This window comes from Mobula birostris, chromosome 3, assembly GCF_030028105.1.
Source record: "Mobula birostris isolate sMobBir1 chromosome 3, sMobBir1.hap1, whole genome shotgun sequence".
Classification (NCBI taxonomy): domain Eukaryota; kingdom Metazoa; phylum Chordata; class Chondrichthyes; order Myliobatiformes; family Myliobatidae; genus Mobula; species Mobula birostris.
Window position 1 is genome coordinate 203,993,776 of NC_092372.1, and position 25,374 is coordinate 204,019,149.

At 41.3% G+C, this 25,374-nt stretch overlaps 1 protein-coding gene across 2 annotated transcripts in view; it reads right to left on the reverse strand.

Annotated features, from left to right (window-relative positions):
• wdr37 (WD repeat domain 37) overlaps positions 1–25,374 on the reverse strand; it is a 137,277-nt gene that overhangs the window by 42,236 nt on the left and 69,667 nt on the right. For both annotated transcript variants that reach the window (XM_072254004.1, XM_072254002.1), the window contains 4 exons: positions 23,504–23,548; positions 21,948–22,024; positions 14,463–14,700; positions 13,120–13,261 (listed from right to left, as the gene is read on the reverse strand). In XM_072254004.1, the coding sequence (XP_072110105.1) occupies positions 13,120–13,261; positions 14,463–14,700; positions 21,948–22,024; positions 23,504–23,548 (502 nt within the window). The remainder of the gene's footprint in view (positions 1–13,119; positions 13,262–14,462; positions 14,701–21,947; positions 22,025–23,503; positions 23,549–25,374) is intronic.

A 25,374-nucleotide genomic window follows, 5' to 3' on the forward strand; every position in this document is an offset into this window, starting at 1 on the left:
TCACATTACCAGGAGTGCAAGAATATCAAGCATCAATTCGCAGGACACTACTCTCCAAGCAGCATTAGCAGAAACCGCAGTCACCATAGGGTTGGACTGTAGTACATCAGTAGGTGTCATTTCAAAACTGATTTACCATGAAAAGCTGAGTTGGAGATATCGCAGGCAGAGTTTTGCAGCTACAGAAGAGGGAAGAATCCCTCAGTTGAAGGCGTGTCAGTTGTAGTCACGTACAAAGGCCAATGTGTCAACCTCTCCATCTCCAGAGTGAAAGGAAATAAACCAGCCCTGACAGGGATCAATTAGTAAGGCTCACTGAAGCCAGACAAGAGGAAGGTATTTCACACTGAAGCAAAACTCATGTTGTAAGACTATTTGGTAAAGAAATATCCAAAGGTTTCCAGTAAACCACACTCCAGTTCTAAGAATCAAGATTAGCATCCTCTGGAAGGGAAAGTACAGCAGACAAATTTGATAGTCATTGTATATACGTGTTATGGAGTTCCTCAAATATATCACACCTTCACATTCCTATTGGAACATCCCAATGGACTAAATCAAGCTCCAAAAATGAGCAATTTGAAAATGACAAGGTGATTTATTTTCTAAAGTTGAGAAATAAATACTGATCTGATTTACAGACAACTTTCTTTGCATACCCTTTTTAACTCTTGATGAATTCACTTCCACAAAATTTCATTTTTTTAAACCTTTCTTGACAATTGGTCACATAATAAATTAGGATCAAGCAAAGACTCCAAACAAAAGGAAAAAAGGTTATTATTTAAAAAAAAAGAAAAGACTAAGCAATATGAAGGTCTATGGCGAAAATTTAAGGTAGATAGCAGGAAACATTTCTCCTCAAGGGTGACGTTCTCAGGATTGCTGCCAGTGCTACGTGACAGAGATGGTAAGAATTGGAGGAGATGGCAGTTGAATGCGTGGCTGAGGAGTTGGTGCAGGGAGCAGGGTTTTAGATTTTTGGATCATTGGGATCTCTTCTGGGGAAGGTGGGACTTGTACAGATTGGATGGGTTGCACCTGAACTCGAGGGGGAGCAATATTCTTGCAGGTAGGTTTGCTAGCATGGTTCGGGAGGGTTTAAACTAATTTGCGAGGGGGATGGGACCCAGAGTGATACAGCAGTGAAAGAAGTGCATGGAGTAAAGCCAGATCTAACATACTGAGAGGCTTTAAGGAAAGAGAAGCAGAATAAACGGTGTAAAGACAGTAAGGTAGAAGGGCTGAAATGTGTGTACCTCAGTGCAAGAAGCATCAGGAACAAAGGTGATGAACTGAGAGCTTGGATACATACATGGAATTATGATGTAGTGGCCATTACAGAGACTTGGCTGGCACCAGGGCAGGAATGGATTCTCAATATTCCTGGATTTCAGTGCTTTAAAAGGGTTAGAGAGGGTGGAAAAAGGGGAGGAGGGGTGGCATTACTGGTCAGGGATACTATTACAGCTACAGAAAGGGTGGGTAATGTAGCAGGATCCTCTTTTGAGTCAGTATGGGTGGAAGTCAGGAACAGGAAGAGAGCAGTTACTCTACTGGGGGTATTCTATAGGCCCCCTGGTAGCAGCAGAGATACAGAGGAGCAGATTGGGAGGCAGATTTTGGAAAGGTGCAAAAATAACAGGGTTGTTATCATGGGTGACTTTAACTTCCCTAATATTGATTGGCACCTGATTAGTTCCAAGGGTTTAGATGGGGCAGAATTTGTTAAGTGTGTCCAGGATGGATTCCTGTCACAGTATGTGGACAGGCTGACCAGGGGAAATGCCATACTAGATCTAGTACTAGGTAATGAACCAGGTCAGGTCACAGATCTCTCAGTGGGTGAGCATCTGGGGGACAGTGACCACCGCTCCCTGGCCTTTATAATTATCATTGAAAAGGATAGAATCAAAGAGGACAGGAAAATTTTTAATTGGGGAACGGCAAATTATGAGGCTATAAGGCTAGAACTTGCGGGTGTGAATTGGGACCATGTTTTTGCAGGGAAATGTACTATGGACATGTGGTCGATGTTTCGAGATCTCTTGCGGGATGCAAGGGATAAATTTGTCCCGGTGAGGAAGATAAAGAATGGTAGGGTGAAGGAACCATGGGTGACAAGTGAGGTGGAAAATCTAGTCAGGAGGAAGAAGGCAGCATACATGAGGTTTAGGAAGCAAGGATAAGTTGGGTCTATTGAGGAATATAGGGAAGCAAGAAAGGAGCTTAAGAAGGGGCTGAGAAGAGCAAGAAGGGGGCATGAGAAGGCCTTGGCAAGTAGGGTAAAGGAAAACCCCAAGGCATTCTTCAATTATGTGAAGAAAAAAAGGATGACAGGAGTGAAGGTACGACCGATTAGAGATAAAGGTGGGAAGATGTGCCTGGAGGCTGTGGAAGTGAGTGAGGTCCTCAATGAATACTTCTCTTCAGTATTCACCAATAAGAGGGAACTTGATGATGGTGAGGACAATATGAGTGAGGTTGATGTTCTGGAGCATGCTGATATTAAGGGAGAGGAGGTGTTGGGAGTTGTTAAAATACATTAGGACAGATAAGTCGCTGGGGCCTGACGGAATATTCCCCAGGCTGCTCCACGAGGCGAGAGAAGAGTTTGCTGAGCCTCTGGCTAGGATCTTTATGTCCTCGTTGTCCACGGGAATGGTACCGGAGGATTGGAGGGAGGTCAATGTTGTTCCCTTGTTCAAAAAAGGTAGTAGGGATAGTCCGGGTAATTATAGACCAGTGAGCCTTAGGTCTGTGGTGGGAAAGCTGTTGGAAAAGATTCTTAGAGATAGGATCTATAGGCATTTAGAGAATCACGGTCTGATCAGGGACAGACAGCATGGCTTTGTGAAGGGCAGATTGTGTCTAACAAGCCTGATAGAGTTCTTTGAGGAGGTGACCAGGCATATAGATGAGGGTAGTGCAGTGGATGTGATCTATATGGATTTTAGTAAGGCATTTGACAAGGTTCCACATGGTAGGCTTATTCAGAAAGTTAGAAGGCATGGGATCCAGGGAAGCTTGGCCAGGTGGATTCAGAATTGGCTTGCCTGCAGAAGGCAGAGGGTGGTGGTGGAGGGAGTACATTCAGATTGGAGGATTGTGACTGGTGGTGTCCCACAAGGATCTGTTCTGGGACCTCTACTTTTCGTGATTTTTATTAACCACCTGGATGTTGGGGTAGAAGGGTGGGTTGGCAAGTTTGCAGATGACACAAAGCTTGGTGGTGTTGTAGATAGTGTAGAGGATTGTCAAAGATTGCAGAGAGACATTGATAGGATGCAGAAGTGGGCTGAGAAGTGGCGGATGGAGTTCAACCTGGAGAAGTGTGAGGTGGTACACTTTGGAAGGACAAACTCCAAGGCAAAGTAAATGGCAGGATACTTGGTAGTGTGGAGGAGCAGATGGATCTCGGGGTACATGTCCACAGATCCCTGAAAGTTGCCTCACAGGTGGATAGGGTAGTTAAGAAAGCTTATGGGGTGTTAGCTTTCATAAGTCGAGGGATAGAGTTTAAGAGTCGCGATGTAATGATGCAGCTCTATAAAACTCTGGTTAGGCCACACTTGGAGTATTGTGTCCAGTTCTGGTTACCTCACTATAGGAAGGATGTGGAAGCATTGGAAAGGGTACAGAGGAGATTTACCAGGATGCTGCCTGGTTTAGAAAGTATGGATTATGATCAGAGATTAAGGGAGCTAGGGCTTTACTCTTTGGAGAGAAGGAGGATGAGAGGAGACATGATAGAGGTGTACAAGATAATAAGAGGAATAGATAGAGTGGATAGCCAGCGCCTCTTCCCCAGGGCACCACTGCTCAATACAAGAGGACATGGCTTTAAGGTAAGGGGTGGGAAGTTCAAGGGGGATATTAGAGGAAGGTTTTTTTACTCAGAGCGTGGTTGCTGTGTGGAATGCACTGCCTGAGTCAGTGGTGGAGGCAGATACACTAGTGAAGTTTAAGAGACTACTAGACAGGTATATGGAGGAATCTAAGGTGGGGGCTTATATGGGAGGCAGGGTTTGAGAGTCGGCACAATATTGTGGGCCCAAGGGCCTGTACTGTGCTGTACTATTCTATGTTCCATGTTCTCACGGCAATATTGTAGATCCAGAAAGCAAAGGTTTAAGGTTAGGTGTAGGAGGGTTAAAAAGGATCCAAGGAATCATTGTTTTTGTGCGGAGGGTGGTTGGAATCTGGAATACAACTGCCTGAGAGGGTGCTGGAGATAGACAAGCATTTGAATCATCACGATATAGAAGAGTATAGGTCAAATGCTGGAAAATGGGATGAGTACACAGATATTCAAAGGTCAATATGGATATGGTGAGCTGAAGTGTGCCGATGACTATCACACATGGTCACTGAGACTACCATCAGCTACAGTTATGCAACTGCTTTGAATAACTACAATATTCACCCATTGACTCTTTGACTCATACAGCACAAAACTAGCTCTTCAGTGTACACACACAAGATGCTGAAGAAACTCAGCAGGTCAGGCAGTACCTATGAAAAAGAGTAAACAGTCAACGTTTTGGGCCGAGACCCTTCATCAGCACTGGAAAGGAAGGGGAGAAGTCAGTGTAAGAGGTGGGGGGGAGAGGAGGAAGAAGTACAAAGTGGCAGGTGAAAGGTGAAACGGGGGGGGTTGAAATAAAGATCTGGGAAGTTGATTGGTGAAAAAGATAAAGGGCTGGAGAAGGGGAAATCTGATAGGAGACGACATAAGACCATGGAAGACAGGGAAGGGGGAGGAACACCAGACGGAGGTGATGGGCAGGTAAGGAGATGAGGTGGGAGAGGGAAACAAGAAATGGGGAATGGTGGGGGGCAATTACCAGAAGTTTGAGAAATTGATGTTCATGCCATCAGGTTGGAGGCTACCCAGACGGAATCAAGGTGTTGCTCTTCCAATCTGAGTGAGATTTTCTCATTTTAGCTCTTCAACCTTCCCTGACCACATTGACCATAATGCATCTATATATAGTAATCCCATTTTTCACTCTTAGGTTCATCAACTAGGCAAAGTTAATTCTTCAAACTATACTAGGACAACTGACTTCTGCATATGGGAGGAAAGGGGGCATCTGGAGGAAACCATTTGGTCACAGGGAAAACATGAAAACACCACATAGACAGCACTCAAGATCAGGACTGAAGCCAAGTCTCTCAAACTGCAAGACTGCCTCACTACCGTGATCCCATATTCTTGCAAATAAAATCCACATTTACTTCAAAATTAATACAAATAGATTTTCCACTAACTTTCATTTACCGAAGTAAAGTGAGTGGTTTTTAATGGTTAAACAGCCATTGATTACATATTATTTTAATAATCAGATTTTTATACAGTTGAGAATGGCTAAGTTGGAAGGGGTTCATTCTTACACAGTTAATAGACACACAATGTCCTGCTGGGAGTTTACAGAAAAACAGTTCGATGTCTCTGGTAAAATTTAAACAGTTTGCTCTTCAGCGATGTCCATTTTATTTTAACAACTGATCTCAAAATGCCTCCAAAGATGCAAACGTCAATTACTTCAATACTGACCTGAAGAATGAAAATCTGGTAATATGAGTGCAACTGCCAGAGGCTGTGCAAGGCATGAAATCATGCACAAGGAAAGAAAGCTGAGTGCCCTAACCAAAACTTAATTCCCAACAATATCATTCATTGAGTGACCAAGTACTTAAAAGTTAATGAAGCATGTTAACGATGTCAAATAATCTAGCCTCCATCGAAGAATAACATACGGAATTTAAGGGTTTTACTTACCTTTAACTATTTTAAGTTCAAGTTCAACTTTAACTGTCATTCAAACATGCACATTTATAAAGCTAAAAGAACATGGTCTTCTGGGCCCAAGGTAAAAAAAACACAACACACAGCACATACTGTCACCATAACACTTACAGTCACAAAAAAATATTGACACTAGTCCAAGTGGTATGGCCTTAAGTATGATAGTGCATGGGATGTTGTCCTGGAGCCATGTTTCTGCAAGAACAAGTACGCAGCAGTTCCTCATCTCGTGCTGGTTCAGCAGATGAAGGCGAACCAGCTTGTCTCACACTAGGTCAGCCACTAAAAATCCAGCTCGTCTTCCCAAGAGCACACACTGGTGAGCAGTACAGAAGGGAAGGGCCAGCTCCCAACCCAGCACAGATTCCAACACATCCATCACACCTCTGTTCTCACCCACACCATTTCTGTCAGTCAACTCCTGCCTAGCTGGATGAAACAGGCATGGTCGCAGCATGAGGGCCTGGTCCATGCAACAACCAAGGCCATGCAGCTTCCCCGCTGTCACTCTCTCCAATGAATTAATGAACTAGGGTGGCAGTATTTTATATTACCAACATCCAACAGGGTCCTGTGATCAGATGTTTTGCCTCAAGACCAGAAGATAATGCAAAAACTTATCTTTTCTCAAAGGAGGTACAATGTAAATGCTTGTTTTACATCTGGTCAATAATTTTCTTCAGTGTAAACAAAGAGTGCCTTACATTTGGTTCATAAGTACCTCCACTGTAAAATGTGGTCCTACTTGTTTGATGCTATTGAAAATGCTTAGCCACCTAAGAACTGAGTACCTAACTTCAGAAATCTAGATAGTGTTCAAAAATAACTTAACTATTGTGACATAAAGTACAAAGTGTTTGCATTTTAGAACCGTTAATTGATTGGTTTTTAATTAAGAGGTTTGTCTATGTTTTGTATCTTGGTGCACATCTTAGTGCAATTTGATGTTAGTACCCAGGTGAGGTGAGTTACAAGTGACAACTCCTGTAGCTAATAAAGTGGCCACTAAGTGTATGCTCATGGTTTTTTGCTGCTGTAGCCCCTCCACTTCAAAGTTTGATGTGTTGTGCATTCAGCAATGTTCTTCTGCACACCACTGTCGTAATACATAGTTATTTCAATTGTTGTAACCTTTCCGTCAGCTTGAATCAGTCCAGCCAGTCTCCTCTGATTTTTCTCATTAGCAAGATATATTTACCCACAGAACTGCCATTCACCATTTTTTTTTTGTTTTTCACTGTTCTCTTTAAACTTTGGAGACTGTTGAGTGTGAGTGTTTTCTTCTTCCCCATTAGTCATAGTCATAGCCATACTTTATTGATCCCAGGGGGAAATTGGTTGATGTTTGGTCTGAACAACTAAACCTTTTGACAATGTCGCCATGCTTTTATGCATTGAGATGTTGACACATAATTGGCTGATTAGATATTTGCATTAACAAGCAGGTGTACATAATAAAGTGGCCACTGAGTGAGTATATATAAAAAAAAACAGAAGTTGGGTCTTAAGATAATGATAATAGTTAATAGCTTTCTTGCCATAACACCAAACTCAATAAGAAAGCTAATAAAATGCTACCAAATGATGCACGTAGTATGTGACCTCAAAATCCTATAAAAGGCCAAAGTCAAGTCAAGTCACTTTTTATTGTCATTTCAACCATAACTGCTGGTACAGAACATAGTAAAAATGAGACAACGTTTTCCAGGACCATGGTGTTATGTGAAACAATACAAAAACTACACTGAACTACCTGAGTAGGAACAACACAAAACTACACTAGACTACAGACCTATCCAGGACTGCATAAAGTGCACAAAACAGTGCAGGCTCTACAATAAATAATAAACAAGACAATATGCACAGTAGGGGGCAGTAGGTTGGTGTCAAGCCAGGCTCTGGGTATTGAGGAGTCTGATGGCTTGGGGGAAGAAACAGTTACATAGTCTGGTCATGACAGCCCAAATGCTTCAGTGCCTTTTGCCAGATGGCAGGAGGGAGAAGATTTTGTATGAGGGGTGTGTGGAGTCCTTCATAATGCTGTTTGCTTTGCGGATGCAGCATGTGGTGTAACTGTCTGTGATGGCGGGAAGAGAGACCCCGGTGATCTTCTCAGCTGACCTCACTATCCGCTGCAGGGTCTTGCAATCCGAGATGGTACAACTTCCGAACCAGGCAGTGATGCAGCTGCTCAGGATGCTCTCGATACAACCTCTGTAGAATGTGGTGAGGATGGGGGGGGTGGGAGATGGACTTTTCTCAGCCTTCGCAGAAAGTAGAGACGCTGCTGGGCTTTCTTTGCTATGGAGCTGGTGTTGAGGGACCAGGTGAGATTCTCCACCAGGTGAACACCAAGAAATTTGGTGCTCTTAACGATCTCTACGGAGAAGTCATCGATGTTCAGTGGAGAGTGGTCATTCCGTGTCCTCCTGAAGTCAACAACCATCTCTTTTGTTTTGTTTACATTCAGAGACAGGTTGTTGGCTCTGCACCAGTCCGTTAGCCACTGCACCTCCTCTCTGTATGCTGACTCATTGTTCTTGCTGATGAGACCCACCACGGTCGTGTCATCGGCGAACTTGATGATGTGGTTCGAGCTGTGTGTTGCAGCACAGTTGTGGGTCAGCAGAGTGAACAGCAGTGGACTGAGTACACAGCCCTGGGGGGCTCCTGTGCTCAGTGTGATGGTGTTGGAGATGCTGCTACCAATTCGGACTGACTGAAGTCTAGGATCCAGTTGCAGAGGGAGGTGTTCAGGCCCAGTAGGCTCAGCTTTCCAATCAATTTCTGAGGAATGATTGTGTTGAATACTGAACTGAAGTCTATGAACAGCATTCTAACGTATGTGTCTTTTTTGTCCTGGTGGGCTAAAGCCAGGTGGAGGGTGATGGCAATGGCATCGTCTGTTGAACGGTTGCGACGGTACATGAACTGCAAGGGGGTCCAGTGAGGAGGGCAGCAGGGTCTTGATGTGCCTCATGACCAGCCTCTTGAAACACTTCATGATGATGGATGTGAGTGCAACAGGACAGTAATCATTGAGGCAGGACACTGAAGACTTCTTCGGCACAGGGATGATGGTGGCAGCCTTGAAGCACGTAGGAACGACGTGAATGTCAAGAATTTATTTCCACTTTTACAATAATTATCTTCCCGCACTACAAGGAAAAGGAAAAATGAGGGGTACAGGTTTACCTAATAAAATGGTCACTGAGTGTAGTTCACTCTTACTGTAAAAAGGATAATCCCTTTTCAATCTCCTAGTTATTTTCTAGGTTCAAGCGCTCTCTTGATGGCAAAGGATGAAACTTTTGATTGCAAAAGTGGTGGGTGACCCAAAGCAGAAAATCTAGCACTAAACTGAAAAAGCAGAGTTTTTAATTGAAACAACTGTGCCTGTCCCTCTTCTTCCTACCCTTTGATAAAAATGAGAATTCTGTTGCATGCGCTCTTTCACAATCAGTCCTAACTTCACCCATCTCCTTCTCCAATCTCCAGACCTTTTTTAATCCTCCAATATCCACGTTCAGCCTGGTCACTAGAAACGCAACCCCCAACCACCTTCACCTCTCCCGCTAATCAATCCCCTGGACTATCTCACAAGCCGGGCCACAGAGGAAAAGTACTGATTAACAAATATTCATGCACACAAACTTGTAATGCCCTGTTAATTGTGAATGAGACAGAAACAATTATCCACCATATACTTATGGAGTAGAGACAACAGTATAAGCAAAACTGGCACACAAAATTCAAAATGGGACAGTTCTAATGATGACAGTTCAGAAGAAGACTACTACGCTTTAAAGATTGGATCTCTAGCACACAATTTACAATCTACACTACAACTCATCAAGACATCTTCAAAAAAAATGCATGACATCCAATCCTGAGATTGGACAAGGGCAATTAAATGGATGGGAACATTACCACAGAGCACTCTGAATTAGAAGAAATATATCACTGCTCCCTATACAGGGCAGTGTCGAAGTCCTGGAATTCCCTTCCTACCACACTCTGGGAGTACCCTCAACCTCACAGGCAGTGGCATCTCAAGGTAACAGCTCACCCTTACTTTCTCAAGGACAATTAGGAATGGACATTGAATGCTGAAGTTGCTAACAACAACTGCATGCCAAAAAATTATTTTAAAAATAATGCCGCAATGTTAGCAAAGCCAACCTTCAGGTGAAGCATTAAATATTATAACAGCAATGACAATGCACAAAGTATTTCACTGGCTGTAAATCATTCCAGACACTCCAAGGATGAGGTAAACTGAACATTAAAGCTAGGATAGAATCTGTGGACAAAGAACACAAAACCAGAGAAATAGAAAGCATACTGTTTGTAAGGGCTGTGAAACTGATTCAATAATAAAGTTTACAAAAGAGCAGGATATACACATATAAGAGGCTAATTTCAGGGTTGTGGAAAAAGATCAGGAGCACAAGACTAACTGGAAGGCCCTGTCAAAATGCAAATCAGGCCAAATAATGTTTTCTGTGTTGCATCACTCTTAAAGTAGCCATTACTGTAAATTTTAGAAACTGAAATAAGCCATTTTTTTCTTTTATTCCCATTTTATTTTAAAACACTTGCATCTAAGTGTTAGTTGCAGACTAGGAAAAAAAGCTATTTTTAATGCTGCTATGTGGCAGAGAAACATGGCTCACTGGCACCATCTATTGGACAGATTCTGCACAATCAAACCAAGAAAATCCAATAACAAAGAATACAGTTTGATAAAACTACTTGATTTATTAAACTTACCTTGTGCATTACAAAACTGACTGCTCCTGTTGGAAGCTTACGTCAAATAACCACTTATAAGTTTTCTTTTTAACTCATACTTGATGCGAACTGACAAGACAGTTTTTCATTCATTTGTTCCATATTAAGTATAAATATTAGGTTATTAAACATTCAGTTTGCTTTGTTTTTGATCTACTCAGTCCTCCTGCACTACTATTTAATCAAACAATTATAAATTTAACTTTGTAATCTTATGGTGATTTACTATCCCAATAAAGTTTAAATATTAAAAGGTCCACCATGTTTTAGCCAAAAACACAGCTTGCACTTTCCATAAGCCTACCAAATGGGTTGTACATTTTTATTTTTCATTCATTAGATGCAAGTATTGCATTTCTTGCTTACTCCTAACAGTCCTAGAGAAGGCAGTGATGAGTTGCTTCTTGAACTGATGCAGTGCACAACAATGCAAGTTATGTTTGAAGCTGAGGGGCCTGCTGAAGAAGTTGTTAAAACATAGGAGATGAGCATTTGGTTCCCTGAATTTGTGCTGGTTCCCTGCAGAGAAGCCTATTTTGTTCCTTTCCCATTCTTACCCTACATAGTCATAACATTATTTTCCTTCAAGTGCCAAGTAATTCCTTCTTGAAAGCCTTGACTGTTTCCACTGCTCTCTGAGGCAGCAAGTTCCAGACCATAACTACTCTATGAAAATAAATACTTTTCTTCTCACCTCCATTGTATTTAATACCCAGTATTTGCCCTCCAATTACCCTATCTTAACCACTCATGACCTTTATACTGAAGTCAAATTTCCTCTCAACTTTCCAAGAACACTAACCACAACTTCTCCAATCTCATCTTCTTCTAGAACAGTAAACATTTTCTACAACCATTGTTTAAACTTCACTGCAACCAATATCCTTGTTAAGGAGGTTCTCAAGTGAAATATTTAGACTGGGGGTCCCCAACCTGTTTTGCACAGCGGACCGGTTTAATATTGATGGTATTCTTGCGGACCAGCCGACCCGGGGGGGGGGGGGGGGGGGGGGAGGGGGAGCGGGGGGGTGTTCAAGTTCAACAGTGCGTGACAGGGAATGAGGAAAGGTGCAGCTGACTCATATCGTTTCATATCGCCAAATCATATTGTTTCCTCGCGGCCTGGTACCGCGGTGTCCGCAGTCCAGTGGTTTGGGACCACTCATTTAGACTACTTTGACAGAAGACTGGGCATCATGCAGTGATAGAAAAGACAAATCGACAACTGCAACTTAGAATGTAGTGAATAGGAATGGTGCACTGTTGTATAAATTGTCACAGAAGAACAAAGTATTTACAATTATGATCTTACAGATTAGATTGGATTAGATCAGATTAAGAGGACACGCAGTCTTCTTTTATTGTCATTTAGTAATGCATGCATTAAGAAATGATACAATGTTCCTCCAGTATGGTATCACAGAAACACAAGACAAACCAAGACTAAAAAAACTGACAAAAACCACATAATTATAACATCTAGTTACAACAGTGCAAAGCAGGTTTGAAGAAACAACTGGGCTACTCCTATGTCATGTGCTATTGTATTCTTATTACAGAAAACAAGTGGGAGAGCAGGAGAACGAGATGACAAGAGAGCGAGACGTCAATACTGCAAATAAATGCTCCAATATTGTTTGAAACATTGTTATTCAGGATGAAGGTAGTTTGACCATATGAAAGGGTGAAAGTAAGTCAACGGCCTAACTTCAGAGACAGACTGAATACTGTTTGGCTGAATACCTTTTTGCTCAGGCCATGAGATGGGAAGTTCAAATCTTAGTTCAAGATCTTTACTCCTCATGTATATGAAGGATGTAAGTAATAAAGTCAATTCAATTCAATTCAAGATTAAGAGGGAAGGTGCATTTTAGCAAGATGACATTATCGGACATCATCTTCTGTCAGAGGGTTGGAATTGCACAGGTGAAGTATAAAATTATGCCTCATTAGATTTATCTCCCCCAGACAATTATGAGTGTGTAGTTCCAGCAATATGGCAGAGGAGGAGAGAGAGAGAACCACAGTGTTGCCTTTACTGCAATTTCTCAACTCAAATAAAGGTATTTCACCACAAAATAAATCATTCCTATCAGTTGTTATGTATTAAATCCTAAAATACGACTCTTCTACAACACTAGCATTAGTACATTCACACTACTCTGCAAACATAGGCAGGCAGTGGAAAACACTAGCCCTACTGTACCAATGATCGTTACATTACTGCACCAGTTTCCAGTGAGCTAGACCATGACGTGGAGCATTGAGTTCAGACTCAAGCACAAGGTATGGAGAATTTAAATTCAAGTTATTCAATAAAACTGGATTTGAAAAACTAGGATCATGATCGGTAATAAAGAAATTCATCTGGATGACTAATGTTATGGCTGCCCTTACTTTGTCATTCTGAATTATATTACAAACTGGTGCTTTAGAAAAACAACAAAAAATACTGATCTCTCAGGCTTTAGTATATTTGCCGAAGTAATACAACAACCGATGTAAACACTTACTCTGTGTGACCCTGAAAGACATTCACCGAGTGGATTGAAGGGTCTCGAAAATCCCACAGACGGAAGGTGGTGTCACGTGACGATGTTACCACAAGGCGCTGAGTAGGGTGAGTACAACAGTGAGTTAACTCTTGATCATGTCCTGATGAGGAAGGAGCAAAAAAATTAAACTTGCAATTTATTGAAGCAGTAGGAAATCGACATTACATGTTACATGTTTATGCAGCGTTGAAGTAGTAGAAGGGTGGGTTAGTAAGTTTGCTGATGACACAAAGGTTGGGGGTGTTGTGGACAGTTTGGAGGGTTGTCAGAGGTTACAGCAGGACATCGATTGAATGCAGAACTGGGCTGAGAAGTGGCAGATGGACTTCAACCCAGATAAGTGTAAAGTGGTTCATTTCAGTAGGTCAAAGTTGAAGACAGAATATAATATTAATGGTAAGATTCTTGGCAGTGTCGAGGATCCGAGAGATCTTATGGTCCATGTCGATAGGACATTCAAAGCTGCTGCGCAGGTTGACAGCATTGTTAAAAAGGTGTATGGTGTGTTGACCATTATCAACTGTGGAATTGAGTTCAAGAGCCAAGAGGTAATGTGACAGCTATACAAGACCTTGGTCAGGCCCCACTTGGAGTACTGTGTTCATTTCTGGTCACCTCACCACAGGAATAATGTGGATACTATAGAGATGTTGCCTGGATTGGAGGACGTACCTTTTGACAATAGGTTGAGTGAAACTGGCCTTTTCTCCTTGGAGTGACAGGGGATGAGAGATGACCTGATAGAGGTGGATAAGATGATGAGGGGCATTGACCCTGTGGATAGCCAGAGGCTTTTTCTTAGGGCTGAAATGGCTAACATGAGGGGGCATAATTTTAAGGTGCTTGGAAATGGGTGCCAAGGGGATATCAGAGGTAAGTTTTTCCACACAGAGAGTGGTGGGTGCATGGAATGCGCTGCCAGCGAAGGTGGTGGAAGTGGATATAATAGGGTCTTTTGAGGGCCACTTCGATGAGTATATGGAGCTTAGCAAAATAGAGGGCTCTACGCTAGGGAAATTCTAGGCAGTTTCTAGAGTAGGTTACATGGTTGGCACAACATGGTGGGCCGAAGGGCCTGTAATATGCTGTAGATTTCTATGTTCTATGTTTTCTCAATTATATTATTGTACTACCAGGTAGTCTTTGGAAATTATTGCCAGTGACTGATAGCTGGTCAATGTACAGTTGAAGAATATAGTTTTCTTTCCTTTGTGATCTCAAGGTTACTACAGAATTTTTAGGACAGGAACACACACAAATAGACATATACTGCATCTCGGAGTTTACCATCTTATGCATACCTGTTAGGGAATGCACCAGCTCTGAAGTTTCGACATCGTAGAGGTTTGCAGTTCTATCCCAAGATGCAGTGACCACCTGCTTGCCTCCAACTAACCAGTCAGCTGCTATAACCACACCCTGGTGACTCTTGAGTGTAGTTGATGGAACTCTGATTGTTGGGCTTTCATTAGGACCCTCAGCATCTCCATCTGGCTCATCCTTGTCTGAGAAATCAACTTCCTCCTCCCCAGACATTTGCTATGACGTAATAGAGAGATATGAGAGCATAACCAGCAAATGCAGGATCCCCAGGCAAGCAGCAACACCCATTGTATCTGGCCACATGTTAAAATAATTACTGAAATGATTCAATTAAGATAAAGTATTCATTTTCCTAGTATATAATAGTTAATTTTTGATAATTTCTATTGCTAGCTTCTTGAACATGTGTCCATTTCAGCCAATAAGAGAGCAAAAACAAAACTAAGAATAGGAGTCTACTCCTTAAAATTTACCACCCTTCTGGAACTTCACAGAAGATATCCGACAATTTTGGTTGGGATTAAGTAAAATTAAGCAACTTTGAATTTGGAAATCTTAATAATACCAGTAAAATCATTCCAATCTCAAGCAGGACTTAAGTTACAATGGTAGATTGGCTAGATTGGGGTTATTTACTTTGGAAAACCACATCAAAATGAATAAAATAATGCGAGCTGTGGACAGGCTCAGCATGAAGGGTCTTGTTTTGGAATCACTTAGATTTATTATCACTGACATGATGTGAAATTTTCTGTTTTGTGGCAGCAATGCAATACAATACAAGATAGAATTGCTATAAATTACAGACATAAATAGTGCAAAGTCGAAGCACTACAGTTCATGAACTGCTCTGAAGTCTGATGACAGAAGGGAAGAAGTTGGTTCTAAGACATTGATTGTGGGTTTTAAGGCTCTTCCCTGACAGCGGTAGGTAGAAAAGGGCATGTCCTGATTGGTGAGAGTTCTTAATAATGGATGCCACTTTCTTGAGGCAACAATGCTTGAGGTTGCCCTCAGTGGCACAGAAGGCTGTGTCTGTGACGCAGCTGGTTGACTCTATAATATTCTGTAGCCTCTCGTGATCCTGTGCACTGGATGCTCCAAAGCAGGCTGTAAATGCAACCAGTCCAAGAACTCTCCAATTTATGTCTATATAATTTTACTAGTCTTGGTGAGATACCAAACCTTCTCAAACTCCTAACAAAGTAGACCTGTTGGCATGCTTCTTCGAAACCGAACCAATGTGTTGGACCCAGGATGGCTCAGAGACATTGATGTCCAGCAGCTTGAAACTGCTCACTCTTTCCAGTGCTGATCCTTAATGAGGACTGAGGACTGGTGTGTGCTCTCCCAACTTGCCCTTACTGAAGTCAATCAATAACATGGTCTTGCTAAAGTTGAGTGTGAGGTTGCTATTGTGATACCACTCAAATTGTGATCCATCTCACTCCTGAAAGACACCTCATCGAAATCTAAGTCTTATTTCCAGTAGCATAGATGTCAACAAAATGGGGACATCAATTTAAACTATTTGGTAGTTGTAAGTAAAATGTTGACAAAAACATTTTCACTCTCAGAGTGGTGGGGGTATGGAACACATTGACTGGTGGAAACAGAAAACATCACATTTAAAAGGTACTTGGATGACTGTCCGCAGAATTATGGACTGAGCTATTGATTCAATCTAAGTCACTTCTCTTTGCTTGGCACAGACACATTGGGCTAAGTAATCTCCTTCCATGACATAAATTCCAGTGACTTTATGATATTGAAGTCCATTTAAAGCACAATTTCCACATGTGAAGATAGCTTTCACATATTTTTTGTTTAGTATCAAAACAAAGGTACGGGTGATAGAGCGGTGCAGATGCCTCACAGTACCAGAGATCTCCATTCAATCCTGACCTCCAGTGATGTCTGAGTGGAATTTGCACGTTTTTGCTGTGAATTTCCTCTGGGTACTTCAGTTTTCTACTACATCCAAAAGGTGTGCAGGTTGGTAGGTTAACTGGCCACTATGAATTGCCTCTAATGTATGGGAGCGTTGTTTAATCTGGGGTGAGTTGATGACAATGTGGGAGGAATGGAAAGAAGGGATTAATGCAGGATTAGTGTAGTGTAAATGGGTGCTCAATAGTTGGCATGGCTTTATTGGTCGAAGGATCAGTCTCCATGCTGCATCTTTCTATAATACTAACAGGTGCTAAAGCCTGTGGTTATCATGTGGGATTTGAAACCAACAGTAAGATGAGTGCATTCCTTTAACAATATATAGAGCTACTTTTTAGAGGTCATACTAATATTCAATGGATAGGCTTTTAGCTGGCAAGGACTTAAAGGATTATAACAACAAGGTGGGAAGATTTTTTTTTAAGCTATTCACGTGAGCATCATTAGCAAGGGAAGTATTTATTGACTATCTCTAAATAACCTTGTAAAGATGGTAGTCGCTGTTTAAATTCCTGCCGATCCCCTTGGTGAATGTACTTTGTAAAATTCAGGAGGATTAAGGAGTCTTATTTTTTTTAAATTTGGTGCTGGAAGAATAATATTTCTGCATCCAAGTCCACTGCTCCCTGAAAGTGGCTGCACAAGTTGACAGGACAGTAAAGAAGGCATGCTTGCCAGTATTTATTGAGGCACTGAGTTCAAGAGTCAGGAAGTTATGCTGCAGTTTTATAAGATTCTGCTTAAGCTTTGTTTAGAGTGCTAGATTTAATTCAGAGCACCCTGTAATAGGAAGGGCTTGGAGGCTATGGAGAGGACGCAGAAGAAGCTTACCAGGATGCTGCTTGGATTAGAGGGCATGTACTCTAAGGAAAGGTGTATCATTTTTCTCTGGAGAAATGGAGCCTGACAGGACACCTGATAGAAGTTTATAAAATAATTAGAGACAAAGTAGACAGCCAGCTTCCATTTCCCAGAGTCAAAATGTCTAATACTAAAGAGCATACATTTAAGTGAGGGGGTAGGTTCAACTGGTTAAGTTTTTTTTTAACTTTTGAGAATGGTGGATGCCTGGAGTGTACTGCTTGGAATGGTCATAGAAGCAAATAGATCAGGTTTTTAAGAGACATTTAGATAGGCAAATGAATATGAGGAAGGTGGAGGGATATGAACATCGTGTAGGTAGGAGGAATTAGTTTTTTGTGGGGTTTTGATTTACTTTTTAGTTGGTTTGGTAGAACATTTTGAGACAAAGGACATGCTCCTCTGCGTACTGTTCTTTGCTCTAACACATGGGGTAAGATTTTTTTTAGTATAGAGAGTGGTGAATGCTTAGAATGTGCCATCACCATGGTGGTTTAAACAGATGCAATAGAGGTGTTTCAGAGGCTCTTAGAGAGCCACAAGAATATGAAGAAATTAGAGGGATATGGACTAAGTGCAAGAAGGCATTAGTTCTCTTTAACCTCATTAGTTGGCACAATATCATGACAAAGTGCCTGTTCCTGGGCTGTTTTGTTTTCAATTCTATGTTTTTTTATGCTCTATGTATGAGTGTGGCACAAAATATGGAAGGATAAATGGTTTTTTTCTAAGTCTCCAGTGTATTGCATTTCCTGGTGGTAGATTTGGAAGGCACTGTCAGAGAAGTCTCAGCATTGCTTTTGCATTTTGCAGGTGGTAAACACCAGAACTTTTTAACACCACAGATGAAATAGTAATCACACAAGATATTTGTCCTGGGGCTTAAGTAATATTGTGTCTGGTTTCTGGAAGTATTATTTTACAGATTATGAAACTTGAGAATCCAATGAAAGAATGAATTTTAAAGTTTTTAAGCTGGGAACATCACTCCCTCTTTTTCTAAAATTCAGTTAAGTTTTGGAATCAACATAACTATGACAAAATGGTAGGAAAATAACAGAACCACTACTAAAGAAAATAGAATATTAAGAATAGATAGGGAGAAATTGGCCATCTCATGCCTATATTCCCTGGAATGCAGGAGAATGAGGGGCAATCTTTAAAATTATGAGAAGTATACCATAGATCATGTGGATGGTAGCAGACTTTTTCCCCAGGGTAGGGGGAGTCCGGAACTAGCGGGAACAAGTTTAGGCTGAGAGGGGAAAGATTTAAAAGGGACCTTTAGGGCAACTTTTTCCACACAGAAGATTGTGAGTATATGGAATGATCAGCCAGAAGTGGTTGAGACAGACACAATGTTATCACTTACGTAGTAGTTGGATATGTACAGGCAGCGGCACAGCTTACAGGGAAATTGAGAATAGCTGGGTAGGCAGCGTAGTCCAGGGGTCCCCAAACTTTATTGCACCGCGGACCGGTTTAATTATTCTTGCAGACCGGCTGACGGGGGGGGTAATTACGACCGAAATATAGGTGATAAGTCAACTATAAGTCACTTATCAGTGGCTAATACACTCAATTTTGTTTCTAAAAGGGTTTATCTAACGAATTTAATATTGAACACACAGTGCATATTTTCCTTGCATTAATATAATGATGTCAATTATAAGTCATAAGGGGGCAGAATCAATTCTTCACCAACAGTGAAAGGCTTCTTAGCCTTAGCAATACGGCTAGCCACTAAGTACGACGCTCTCAGAGCAGCAGCATTTGTGGAGGTGGTGGCTCCCAGCACTTGCTTCTGTTCCGCTTGCTCACATTTTTTTTGCTAAAAAAACTCAACGGGTTTGTCTTTAAGTGCAGGATGCTTGGACTCAAGGTGCTGAAACAATTTTGAGGGCTTCATTGTCTCATTAGACAGCTTGTCTCCACATATCACACACGGGGCTGGAGCTTGCAAGTCACCGGTCGCAATAAAGCCATATTTTATGTATGACTCGTCGTATTTTCTGTTGAAGGAAGCTTTCTTGTTTTTGCAGTCTGGGCCTCAGCTGTCTCTGATCATCGTTAGGCCTTTTATGTCCCCTACCATCTCTTCCAAAGATACTCTCAAGCGACGTTTGTTTTTTACTCAGAGTAGTTGTAGGTTAATGACCAACTGATGTCCTCGCGTGGGTAATGACCTCATGTGCGTTCAAGTTCAACAGTGGGCGTGACAGGGAATGAGGAAAGGTGCAGTTGATTCATATTGTTTCCTTGTGGCCCGGCAGCACATGCTTTGCGGCCCGGTGGTTGGGGACCACTGGCGTAGTCGATAAAAAGTGTCTGGACCATATCCATGCCGTACTCTTCTATGCCTCCAATGAAAAATAATTATGAAAGGTCAGCATGGATTTCAAAAGGTCTTACCTGACTTCTGCTATAAAAAAGAAACCCAGAATGCAAACTCCCCCCTCCTAAATGCTGTCTGAACGGTTAATAACTCCAGCACTTCCAGTTTCAAATTGTGAACAACTACAGTATCTTACTATTGGATTATAACATATTCATTCTGTTAACCACATAATTTGTCTAATAGTCCACTTAAGTTCCAAATATTGCCCAGGACCTTGACAGTGAGGGATTTGACAACACTAATGCATTTAAATGTCAAGGACAGACTACGTAAATAATTTGCCATAAATCATCCATGTTTGAATAATTTCATTGAATATCTGCAGAGACAGCTTCATTATTTGAGGTGGTGCAACCGGTTTAACCAGGAAGGATTCCTACTTCTGACTTCATTATGCCAAAAAAGGCACTGATGCAGCAGATGTGGACGATTAGGCAGAAGGAATTTTACAGTGAAATCCTGAGGCTGAGTTGATTGGCCTCCTATTGCTACAGTATCTCTGCTTTCTTCAAGGTACTTCTCTAGCCATTGATCAGTTTTTCACTACCTGGGTTCCTTGATGCATATTCTGTTAAAGGGTAGCCATGTTTAGCTCACCTCTGGAGTTCATGGTTGGGCCAAGTTGGGACAGCCCAAACCAAGCATCAATGTGAGCAATTGCTAAACTACACACTAAACAGGATCTCAGTGGGTCAGGCAGCATCAATGGAGGTACACGGACAGTTGACATTTCAGGTCGAGACCCTCGGCCTGGACTGCAAGTTATTGCCAAGTGCTGTTTAACATCAGTATCGATTACACTTCCAATCACTGCTTAAGAGATTGATGGAACAGTAATTAGCCATATTAGGCTTGTCAGTTTATTGGGCAGCATATACTTGAACAACTGGGTAGATTCCATCAAGGCATCTGTGTCAGAACATGGTTAGAAGTGCAGCTAGACTTTTAGCACAACAATCGAATGGCTGTAAAAGTTTGAATGCTCCATCATTTCTTGAACAAAGTAACCACAAGGGAAATGGGCTATTCTCTCACAATATATCACTGAATGTTTCAGCCTTGATTTTGCACTTGTGCTCGGCTCTGCCTTTAATGTTGACGGCACATCTTCTTCAGTTACTTAGTCAGATACCACCAGCCATGAAATGACTGCAGTGCTTTGATCATATTCCCAGCTTATGGGAATATTGAACTCCAGCTATAGAAGACTCTTCAGTATATGTTGCGTTCTATTGTAGGTTCACCTCAATCTTAGGTACTCATGATGTTGTTCCAACATGACCTTCCTAAATTTTTCTAAATGAACCAATATTGACGAGATTCTACAGTGAAGGAGGAGGACAGAGGCCACGACATGAGGCCATAAACAAAAGTTAGTGGACTGAGGACCATTTGTGGGAGGAAAGGAATTATTGACACTTTGATTCAAAACCCTGCATTAGGAAATAGTGCACGTCTTGAAACAAGGCTTTGATCTGAAACATCGATATTTGCTTTCCTCCCACAGATGGTGCTCAACCCAATGAGTTCCTCAAACAGAATGTTTGTTCCTCCAGATTCTAGTATCTGCAGCCTCTTATGTATCTGAAACACAAGGGCAATAATATTCTGCCATTGCCAAAAGGCTACAATTCCTCATGGACACTCACTTTTGAGCTGATGGATCTTACAAGGAGGCAATGCTCCATATGGTGAGGGAATTTGTTCATAGTCTGAAGGCAAAACATAACCTTTCCACTGATCACTCCTATCAATGTTGCTATGGACAGATATATCTGCAAAAGGTGAGAAGGTGGTTCAGATCTACATCCAATGACCACTCTCCAACCACTCTTCCTAACTTTGTCCTTCACTCTGCCATTGAGGTGCTGCTGAACCACTTTTGCTGACTGACACTGAAACCTCCCACTCAAAGTAAACTTGGTCTCCCCGTTACTCATGGTGCTTCAGTTTGGAGTACTTATTCCTCAGATGAAGGAGGGAAGAGAGTAAATGGTAATCAACATTATTTGATGGGTTTCCAGTGGAGCACATGGGATATGAAGTCCATGTCAAAAGTCACTGTTCCCCTACAGCATATCACCATCACTATCTTGCCACTGAGACAGGTCACTATTAAGATCCAACAGCAATGCTAACGACATTCAATATAGAATGAAAACTATGTAATTATAAAAGGAAAGTACAGACAAAATAATACATAACATTAACTTGCTGTAAGTTTAAATACATATAAAAGTATATAATTACTCACATTTGTGTCTATAACAGGCTGCGGAGTGGGCAGTTGCACCATGTATCGCCAGATGTGAGCTGTCTGATCCCCTGATGCTTTAAGTAAAAATAAAGAGTCTAAGAAACCAGCTCATAATTATTTATGTACATGTCAAAACAATATGGTTTACTGTATAAAATTATGTTGAGTGGCCATTCAAAAACAGCAAGAAAATTCTGATTGTTTTCAAACTTGTAAAGAAAGATTTAACATGAGTAAAATATTATAAACATGAGAAATAAACAAACAGTCAACATTTCAGGCTGAGCCCCTTCATCAGGACTGATGCAGGGTCTGGCCCGGAACATTGACTGTTTACTCTTTTCCATAGATGCTGCCTGGTTTGCTGAGTTCCTCCAGCATTTTGCATGTTTTGCTGAATAAAATATTATTTAGTTTTAATTGCTGTAGAAAAACTGTTACTATAATTATTGTTCATTTTAAGAAGCCAAATAGATTGTCAATCATCAAATGTGTCATATTTTTCTGAAGTATTTCTTAGAACCTGAGCCACCTCTTCTTGTGGTTCAATGTGCCCATATCCACAGACTCTGCACTGATGCATCATCTGACGGCACATACATGGTCACTTTCAAATAGCTGACCGTGTGACCGGAAAGCCAGAATAATTCACCATAATGTAGTCCAAATGTCAAAATTGAAAAAAAAAATCTCTGTAGAAATAATGCATCTGCAGGTCCTTTTGTGGTCCAGTGAAATTCTGTACTATTCCACATTGAAATTACGTTGGCAAAAAAAATGACAAAGCAAAATCTTTCTGAAACTGATTCTTTCACCACTGGTCTGCCTGCTGTTTCTGGCATCAACAATACCATGTGACAAAGCCAACCTGAAGAGTAACAGCTATATTTATGTCACTTAACAGTTACCACAACCGGACAGTTCTGAATTTAACTGTAAATTAAACATCACTCTGGTATTGTGGGCCCTCAAACCTGAACTTGGTTAAAACTTGATTATTTCCCCAAACATTCACTCGCAAGGCGCTAACAATCAACAGAATGAAATTCCACCATCTTTTCCCCAACTACAAAAGGGAATAAAAATTAAATGCTTAACCTACTTGGTCTGCCTAGCTCTCAATGATGCCTTGTTTTAACTCATCATCTTTTAATCTCAGCAGTGCTATTATTTTTGTGCAAGGATTAAAAGAGAAAAAGAATTTTAAAAACCAATACATAATCTTTGCTGTATGAATACTCATTATCTCATTTATTTTTTGTTACAAAGACAAATGCTTTAACATTGTACCTAGAATGCAAGATAGTTGGGGCTCGATCCTTTTTGCTAGGTACACATACGACAGCATAGCAGGCATTGTATACACAATAGTCCAATTATCACATCCAATACAGAAAACTTAATTGAATTTATTCTATTTAACCTATTCTGCATTACTGTTAATTGAATAATCCATAAAATTATAGTTCAAAATACATATGATTATTCAATTTTATTGTCACCAGCTGTAGAAATGTTATTTGATACATTAACAACAATTCTGCATACTGTACCTGTGAGAGCTACCTGTTCTGCAGGATGGAACTTGATTGAATTCACTGGAGAAAGGAAAATAAAAGAAAATTATGGTATTACACTCTAAATGTGCTGGTTAGTGTTTTATGGGCCGGCTGGTGGCGCAATGGCATCAGCGCCGGACTCCAGAGCGAAGGCTCCCGAGTTCGAATCCAAATCAGGCCACCACCCCACCCCCCCCCCCCCGAGCACGATTTCCATCCATGCTGGGCTGAGCATCAAGCTAGCTACTCGGTCTCGTTAAAAAAAAGAGTCGAGTCAGGAGCATTCATATTGTGCCCAGTTAATCCGGAAGGAGACCAATCCAGACACCACGTGCCAGACAAGAATGGCTGACTGTCTGGTGCGACACGCTAAAAAAAAAGTATTTTATGCAATAACAGTTACTTTGCTTTTATGGAGGATTTTCTCCTATTCCCATGCATTATTGACTCCTCCACACTACGTACCGTATGCATACCGAGTACAATCGCCTTGACTGTAACGCATGCCTTGGAAATATATGAAACCAGCTTGGAAATGTCTCTATGGTTCTTTATATCCATCTATTGTTCCTTATATTCCCTGCAGAGTGGGGATTAATTACCTTCGAATAATTAAGATCAGAAGTCAATGTGAGGAACCATTGGCATAAAAACTAGACCTAACACGCTAGCTTTCAACAATTACTGTCTAAAAATGAGCCTTGCATTCAATTTAAAACCTCAATTATTTTTGTACTTTTTTTCAAAAAACAAACGTCAATCCAACCTTTGATTTGTTTCGGTGGAATGCCGAGTAATTCTTCCCCAAAAGATGAAAAGGAAAATGAGGATCTTCTTCCCCATGACTATCAAATTTTTGAATGGTCCATGAACCCACGAGCACTACCTCATTACCTTGCTCTCTTACTGCACTCTTAAGGCCAATTTATACTTCTGCGTCCAATCTACGCTGTAGGTACAGCATAGCCACATACCCTACGCCGTAGCCTGACGCGCAGCTCCCCAAAAATGTAACTACACATTGCGGCGACGCAGACCGCAACAATTGTGATTGGTTTGCTTGGTAGCATCGCATTTCCTCTTACTCATTTCCAGTTGCTTCTTCTCGTCAAATCGTCAAATCTACCTGCCGACATCCGAAAATATTTGAAATGCATTTCCTCGTCCATGTCTCTCAGCGGCCAGACAAGCACAGAAAATTCACCCTTCTTCTGCCTCAATCCGTTCAATGGCCGTACACATCATCCCCTCCGACGTCTTCTCTCTTTTCTGCGTTGCAGTAATTTAAATAACTCTTGTTCAACATTTATTAGCTCCAACTCCAACATGATGCGCCCAGTTTCAGTCGTCCTTGTTTGAAGTACATGAAGAAACTCAACATAGTGGCATAGAAACCCCACCGCCAACTAGCGTTTTGGCGGTGAATTGCAGAGCGACGCAGACACACCAACGCACAAGTATAAATTGCTCACAGCGGTGCAGGTCACTTGCATAGGCTATGGCATACAGCCTACACAGAAGTATAAATCAGCCTTTATTTTTAATACTTCTCTTATTGTAACCTATTCTTATCGTTTATTTCCTATTGTGTTTGTAAGACTTAAAAAATTAGTCAGCTCCATCATAGGTACTAGCCTTCGTAGTACCTAAGACATCTTCAAGGAGCGGTGCCTTAGGAAGGCGGCATCCATCATTAAGGATCTCCATCACCCTGGACATAACCTCTTCTCATTTATACCATCAGGAAGGTGGCACAGGAGCCTGAAAGCACATGCTTAGCAATTCAGGAACAGCTTCTTCCCTTCTGCGGTCCAATTTCTAACTGGATAGTGAACCCATGAATGCTACCTCACTACTTTTTTATG